Source organism: Prunus persica, chromosome G6 (genome assembly GCF_000346465.2).
Source record: "Prunus persica cultivar Lovell chromosome G6, Prunus_persica_NCBIv2, whole genome shotgun sequence".
In the NCBI taxonomy this organism is placed as follows: Eukaryota; Viridiplantae; Streptophyta; class Magnoliopsida; order Rosales; family Rosaceae; genus Prunus; species Prunus persica.
The window spans coordinates 22,860,024-22,868,327 of record NC_034014.1 but is presented as its reverse complement, the minus strand read 5'-3'; the positions used below and the strand labels follow the sequence as shown (position 1 = coordinate 22,868,327).

At 40.9% G+C, this 8,304-nt stretch overlaps 1 protein-coding gene across 1 annotated transcript; it reads left to right on the top strand.

The window, feature by feature from the left end:
- LOC18775438 (BTB/POZ domain-containing protein At5g67385) lies at positions 4,226–7,440 on the top strand. Its single transcript, XM_007208103.2, has 5 exons — positions 4,226–4,889; positions 5,053–5,122; positions 5,357–5,971; positions 6,050–6,589; positions 6,669–7,440. The coding sequence occupies exons 1-5, from the start codon at positions 4,783–4,785 to the stop codon at positions 7,209–7,211; spliced, it is 1,875 nt and encodes a 624-aa protein (XP_007208165.1). The 5' UTR covers positions 4,226–4,782; the 3' UTR covers positions 7,212–7,440.

Here is an 8,304-nt window from a genome sequence, read left to right as displayed (position 1 = left end):
GGATCATGAAGTGATTGAGGAAAATCTGCTTCAGCTCGTCTAAAGAATCTATTGTCTCCGGCTCCAACCGATAGAACCAGTTCAGGGCTGCTTCGGTAAGGGAAGACGGGAATAGCAGGCACTGCCCTTCGTCGCTCAAGCCCTTGCATCCAATGGCGGACTGAAATGAGTGGAGGTGTGTTAAGGGGTCCTCCGTTCCTGTATAGAACGGTATACGCAGTTGCTGCACTTCCCTGTCTTGCCGAGAGTCCCGGATGCGCCTGGTGAATGGTCCGGGCCGAAGCTTTCCCCATTCCGGTTCTTGAGAGCGAGCTTTGTCGTTTTCCATTTTCTGGACTTTCTGAAAAAGGAGTCGGACAACAGGGTCTCGGCTAGAGATTTCCTCGAAACCATAATCTTCCGATCGTCTCTGTAGGCTTAATGAATTAACCCCCGAGTACCGTGTAGGCGTTGCCGAACGGTAGGTGGAATCTTGCGTCCTGGAAGGGATATATTCGGATTCCGACTCCTCTGCGGAGTCCAGCCCTCTGACCTTCCGAATAGGCGACTTGCTTCCTAGGATTTTCATCCGTGAGTCCCTTAGTCGAGCGCTAATCCTGATTGGAGACCTCCGTCTCTCTGCTTCCCGATCGTTAATCCGATGTCGACAATCGGAGTAGACTTTCTTGGGGATGTGCGGCTGATCCCTGGGTGCCGGAACTACCAACTGTTTGGAAGGTGCGGGCGTTACCCTCGCTACCTTCTCGTGTTTCTTCTTCCTATGGGGGGTCTGTAAGCTCTCGGAAGAGTGAGTTGTCTGGATGTTCTGCGTGTGCTGCTGGTGGAGCAGCTGCTGGGTTTCGTCCACTTTGGACAAAAGAAGGTTGTTGTGTTCCTGAAGCCTTGCCATGTCCTTCCGTAGGGACGCGATTTGGACTACCAGCTCGGCTTCGGCGGTTGTTTGAGTTGCTGGGGCGTTTCCGAAGGGAGTGCATGGGGGTAGCGCTGGGCTAGCTCCGCATTGCCTACCGAACGGTAGCCCTTCTTCCGATAGGAACGTAGGTACTGAGGTGGTCCCCATATGTTTTGGAGATAGTGGGTTGATGATTTTTCTGGTTTCCCACAGACGGCGCCAAACTGTTGATGCGAAAAAGTGGTTCGGCACGTATTTCGTCAACTTAGTTATATTATGTCTTCGGCAGGTGACTACCTTCGGAAGACGTCTTGCTTCGGAAGGGTGAGTACCTGCAAAAGGACGCGTTCGGTAAGTCCTGGGGTACCAGTGTGGTACCGGCCGAAGGCTCTCCGATGCTTTAGTAAGTACGGTTTTAGTAATGTTAACTGACATATCAATCGGTAGCGTACCGTTAGTTCTGATTTCTTCCTTTTGGGGATAGGGGTCTTCTTATATAGGCCTTGAGAGGTGTGCATTGTGCTCATATTTTCGATGTGCGACTGTGGACGCGGATTGTGAGCATGACACGTGTCCGGTAGTAAAAGTGTCAAGATAGACAGCTTCGGTAGGCAGCATGCCGAAGGGATTCTGCGATCAATATCGATCCTGTCCACGTGTTCAGTGGTCATAGGTCGTTTGTTTCCGATATAAACAAAGAAGAAAATAACTTACTTGCGCTTGCAGCTGCTGCGAATCTTCAGTTGCAGACAGTTGCTGTGCGAAGAAGAGGCAGCTAACTAATGAAGAAGATGATGTTAGGTGCCCTAATTACAATACGCACCGTTTTAGTTGTTAGGTGGCCTATGTTAAAAAATTGTTTTATACCTTTTTAAATCTGATGCATTCATTTGGGCCCAGCCCAAAAACTGAAAAAAGGCATATATGGCCTAGAAAAACATAAGGAACCAGAAAAAAAACCCCAAAATGCTAATTATATATATATGTTTATATTATTTTAATCGCCGTACCCGTATTCTAATTTTTAGAGATTTGCCGTATAGGTGTATCGTATCGTATCGTATCGTCATATTTGTATTTATATCCATATCCGTATCGGTGCAACATAGCTCTCAACAAAAAGCACTTCCAACAAAACTTCTATTAAAAGCGCCTCCAACAAAAGCGTTTATAAAAAGAAGCACTTCCAAATAGACCAGATACGATGCACCACAATCAACATGAGTGTGAATCTAAATTGTGAAAACATGCATGCCTATCTCAGATGTTTGTACTGGATAAAATTGCTGCTGAGCCTCACTATTCATCATTCTCTCAAACTTTCAGCAAAGTAGTGAGGGTGATCAGGTCAGGTGAGTACAGTATGTTACAAGATTGTAGCAAGATTTTCTTCCAACATAAAATGGGTTTCATTCTGTGGCACCTTGTTACATATATATATATATATATATATATATATATATATATACAGACACATGACACAGATTAGGATCGATATAGACGGGATTCGGGATGGTTGTATTTAGCAGTTAATTATTTGCATTTGGATTATATACGTGCATGAATTCCATGACATAAATGAATGCTGAGAATTTTTAAGAAAGTAGGAAATGATTCATCACATTGTAGTTTAGGGACTCCATGTTTCAATCTTCTAATGAGAGCAGATACATTTTATTCTGTTCATCAATTATTGAGTCAAATCTCCTCTGTTTTTATTTCATATTCAACCTCCTCACATGTGATGGGGTAGTCTCTTTTATCTATGGTCTTACTCAGAATTAATGGTGTTTCTCTTAAAGAAATGTCACTCTTGTTTTTGTGGCTAAAACTTCCCCAGACATTTATATATAGTCTTACTCCGAATTAATGGTGTTTGTTTTATAGAGAAATTCCTTTCAGTTTTGTGGCTAAAACTTGTAAGTCTTTTCAAAGCGCCCAGTGAATATGGACACCCATGTTGGTATAAAGTGACAGGTCCAGAACAGCAAAATCCCCAGAGGACAGGTTTTGTTCTGAAAGGTGCAAAGCTAAAATATTGTTGGTTTGATCATGGCCCTTGTAGTAATTTCATATGACCTTGTAGTAATTTCATATGATCACATCTATTAGTAGGTGCTGAGTGTGCAAATTATGTTCTTCCAATAGACCTTCATTTTATTTGTGGCCCCCACTCAAGAACCTTTTTAAATAAAATCAAACACTTCTGTTAGTGTAGGTCTCACATCTTGTCATCTTTCCAAGGCATTTTAGGCTTTTAGCTGCTGCATATAGCTCCACCATTGTCCTGCAGTAGCCATTCTGTCGTGTAGCCCAAAGGGTATACCAAAATTCTTTGGCCCTTTGGCATGTGTTTTCACTTAACCTATTTGTGCCAGGTAGGTCAAAGGAAAAACAGAAAACATGGAAAGCTAGAGGGCAGGGCTTGCTAGCGAAGAAGAATGCCAAACAGAAGAGGGGTGCAGCTGGGTAGGCTGATTGAGGGGCCAGCAAGACTTTATTTGCTGCATTATTTGATATCAGAATCCAATGAGATGATGGGCATGAAATTATTACATAGATTGAGATCAGTTTTCTGCCTAATGATCCATCACCATGGTGAAGGGGCCCTTAATTTATATGATGTGAAGCCACATTCTGTGTGGAGCCCTTTGATGTGTGCAGGTGCTATTGTTTTCTTTAAGTTATGAAGCATCATTTATTGCAGAGGAAATCTATTGACAGTTCCACATACACACACTCTCTCTGTGGAACTGTATAATTCCACTACATGAACTCCCAATTCTATTGTTTGCAAGCAGGTGATGGTGAGGACAGAGTTCTTCTTCCTGATATGCTTAACTGGTAAAATTTACCATTTCCCATGTAGCCAGGAGGGAAAAATAAAGAGCGTCTGTCTGTCTGTCTCTCTCTCTCTCTCTCAGATGTTTTTGTTTAGGAAGTACAGGATTTGATGACAGTGAGGGTTCAAACTGTAAAGGCTCTATACTTTGTGCTCTGCTTTACATTGAAAGAGTTAGAAAGTAAAAAGAAAAAAGAAAAATGATTTTGTCAAAGTCTCCAAATTGCCATTAGTTGTTCTTCTATATCCATCTTTGTCTGAGGTTTCATCTAATTCTTATTTTATGTCAAAACCCACCTAGATTTTAGCAAAAAAGACCCAACAAAAGCCGATACATTAGGCAACTAATCCTCAAATTCATCTACTATGGAAGGCTTCTTACTGTTAAGCCTCGTGGATTTAGAAAATTTTGAAGTAAAATGAAGTTGGGCACCTTTTTTGTGGATGGGAATGTTTCTTTCCCACGTGGATATCATACCTTTAGCCGCCACTTAACATGCAAATCATCTCATCCTTTCCATCCAACTCCCCTATGCCCACACACCACACACACACTATAAGCTACATCCTTGTGTTCTTTTCTTTACCCATGTGCCTGCCAATAATATCACAAATGCCATTGATTTTCAGATCCCTCCTTCTACTTTTACCCCTTGATTTGTTGTCTTCATTCTCTTATTTCTCTTCCCAAAAGAGGAGGCCATTTTCGGTAACTCATGCAAATGTGAAGATTACTTGTGAGGCTGAAGATGGATACTGCAGTTTTGTTAGAGCAACATTGAAAGCTTGAGCTTCAATTTCCTATTCTCATTATTGTAGAATGAGGGCCTAGCTAGCTTAGCTTGGTCAGCTTCTTTACATATTGAAAGTTTGAACGGGGGTCAAAAGAAACAAAAATGTACTCAAGATACCGTACGTACTAGTAGTGTCATGAGCCTTCAGTGTTGCTTCACTGAAGTAATCAATCTCTCTCTCTCTCTGCTATTATTTGCTTCAGTTCACTATATAATGGAGGTTTGAACATGATAAAGATTTCACAATCACTGACATGGCGGATATCGATCGTGGGGAAAGTACTGCTGCACCCACCACTGCCAACATGACTTCTAAGAAGAAAGAGCTTCTTTCTTCTGCCTTGAAGAGAACCAGTGAATGGTTTGCTTCATGAATTTTCTTTTCCCTTTTTAATTACTTCTGTGGGTTTTAACTTTGAAGTGTCCTTGCTAATAAGATAACTTATTTCTCTCTTGTAGTTCCCATGATTTGATTTCTCCTAAATATAGGGAAAAACAATAATTATTGCACTTGAAACTTGCAGGATTTTTTCTCAGGAGATACCCAGTGATGTTAATATTCATGTTGGAGGAGTTTCCTTCTCATTGCATAAGGTATTTTTGTACTTTTGATTCATGTATCAAATTATGTGACCATTAACACCAAAAACAATTATTTGGTACATATAATGAATATATATATATATATATATATGTATAAAGAACAAATTTTTGTTCTTTTAATGTATGGATAAATCAAACAAGCATGGAGAGGCTAAAAAATAATCTGGCATAAACTAATTAAAAGTAACTGATATTGGATTTTAACATCACCTGCCACAACTGCAGTTTCCTTTAATTTCGAAGTGTGGATATATAAGGAAACTGATATCAGAATCGAGTGATGCTGATCTATCTGTCATTGAACTACCTGATGTTCCGGGTGGAGCAGAAGCATTTGAACTTGCAGCAAAATTCTGTTATGGAATAAATTTTGAGATAAGTACAGAAAACATTGCAATGCTGCGATGCGTGGCAGAGTATCTTGTGATGACTGAGGACAATGCAGTTGGAAACCTTGTGGGAAGAACTGATGCCTACTTGAATGAAGTGGCGCTAAAGAGCCTAGCAGGTGCAGTTTCTGTTTTACACATTTCAGAGAGCTTTCTCCCAATGGCAGAGAAAGTGAAATTGGTCAGCCGATGCATCGATGCAATTGCTCTTATAGTCTGCAAAGAGAACCAGTTCTGCGTGTCTGGTATGGGAGATAGTGTAAATGAAAGTGCGGTTTCTTCAGCAGTGTATCATTCAAAACCTGTTGTTGATTGGTGGGCTGAAGATTTAACTGTTCTTAGAATTGATATCTTCCAAAGGGTTCTTATTGCAATGATGGCAAGAGGGTTTAAACAATATGCTCTGGGACCAGTACTCATGCTCTATGCACAGAAATCTCTACGAGGTTTGGTGAGATCTCACTCCACAAAACAATATTTTTCAGTTTAGTAGTTCACATCTTTACTTGTAAATTCTCTTTTGGAATAGGAACTATTTGGAAAGGGGAGGAAGAAAATTGAGCCACGACAAGAGCACGAGAAGAGGGTTGTCTTAGAAACAATAGTTAGTCTTCTGCCAAAGGAGAAAAATGCAATGTCAGTCAGCTTTCTTTCTATGCTGCTTCGCGCTGCAAAAACTCTCGAGACAACAGTTGCTTGCCACCTAGATTTGGAGAAGAGAATGGGCATGCAATTGGCTCAGGCTGTTTTAGATGATCTCTTGATTCCCTCATATTCCTTTACTGGGGACACGTTGTTTGATGTGGACACTGTGCAAAGGATCATGTCAAATTACCTTGAGTATGAAACGGAGGGAAGCCATTTGCTCTATAATGCAGAGGATGAGTATGTTTCCCCTCCACAGACCGACATGGAACGAGTTGGAAAGCTAATGGAGAACTACCTTGCTGAAATCGCCACAGACCGTAATGTATCTGTCTCAAAGTTTATTGGCATTGCTGAACTTGTTCCAGAACAATCGAGGGCAACAGAAGATGGGATGTATAGAGCCGTAGATATCTACCTAAAGGTGCACATTCTTGTATATAATTTTTTTAAACAGTAATGCTACATCTGCAATGGTTATTTAGACTTTCTATATTTGACAGGCTCATCCTGCTCTAAGTGACATGGAGAGAAAGAAAGTCTGCAGCATGATGGATTGCCAGAAGCTTTCCCGTGAAGCCTGTGCTCATGCTGCTCAGAATGATCGCCTTCCTGTTCAAACCGTGGTCCAAGTTCTATACTATGAGCAGCAACGCCTTCGAGACGTCATGAATGGCAATCTCATAGGTGGTGAATCCTCTGTTCTTCCTTCCAAAGGGAACTTGTACTCCACTGACATCCACCCAGTTCCTGATGAGCTCTCCATCTTACGTAGACAAAACGAGGAGCTGAAAATAGAGTTGGTGAAAATGAAAAAGAGACTGAAAGAACTTGAAACATCAACTGTGAGAACATCAATAAGCAGTCCAATGGGAAACATTTCAACATCTGCTGATAAACCTCCTCTGCCTCGAAAATCATTTATAAACTCGGTGTCAAAAAAACTAGGGAGACTTTCTCCTTTTGTGCGCACAGATGGAGTGACACCTTCCATTCCCAAAGGCCGCACCAGAGCTGCCAAAGATCGGCGGCATTCCATATCTTGAGGCATTGGTTTGTTACTGAGCTCTATAATACCTTATGAGGAAATCTAATGCCTTTGTTTGCTTTGTTTCCAAGGCTTGAGAAAATTAGTAGCTTCAATCTATATTCTACCTTTGATCTGCTTGTGTGATGTCAATGTAAATAATATTGTCATTGTGATTTGAATAAGATTGCATGATTCAAAGGCATTGAGTATAAAAGAGTGGAATGGCTGAGTGTAATATTCTTTTAGTTGATGTTTCTCTCCATCCAAAACTGGTAGCCACAGGAATGAGTTTGATGTAATCTCCAACTAGTATGGTCCATTAGATCATCAAGAAGACACTGTAGAGAGATAGCGAGAGAGAGAAAAGAAAAAGAAAAGGTCATAAACTTTAATTCCCATTACATGAGGTCTCCAGGTTATGAGTGTGTCAAGGCCATTCCATTTCTGGAGGAACAAAATAGAGATGAAATATGATAAAATAGCATCCAACATCAGGAAATTACCCCTCTATCAGTACCTTTGAGAGATTTTGTAATTATCAACAATCTGTCATATGCATATGCTTCTGTGAAGATTAGGGTCTTATTGATCAGAAGAAGCCAATTTGATTGAAAGAGTTGCTTCTGTTTTTAGCTACGCAAGTAGGTTGACGTCTTAAGCAATGAATGATGGAGTCATTCTATAGTGAGGGCCTTATCTAAAGTCCTTAGATGAGGCCCTATCTCTTAACCGTTGGATCAAATTAACCAATTTAATCCAACGGCTAACTAATTTGATCCAACGGTTAAGAGGTAGATGATCCAAGTAGGGCCTACCCTCAAACCAAAACTAGAGATTCTGGGCCTCCCAGAGGTGCAGTACCAGATCATTGCTGTTTGTGGGGTCTGCATTGAAATTATTAACTCCTTTGTGATAAAGAGACTTTGAGAAAGTAAAGACTAGCTACAGCAGACAGAGTAGCAGTATAGCATGTTGATCATGTCGGAGGGAAATTATCATGGAACCCAAAAGAGATACTTTCCAATATATGTGACTCCACAGAAGGACTCTGATGACTTTAGCAGAATCTAAAGTTTCACATTATTGTTTACTTTGAGTGTTTGTGGCTT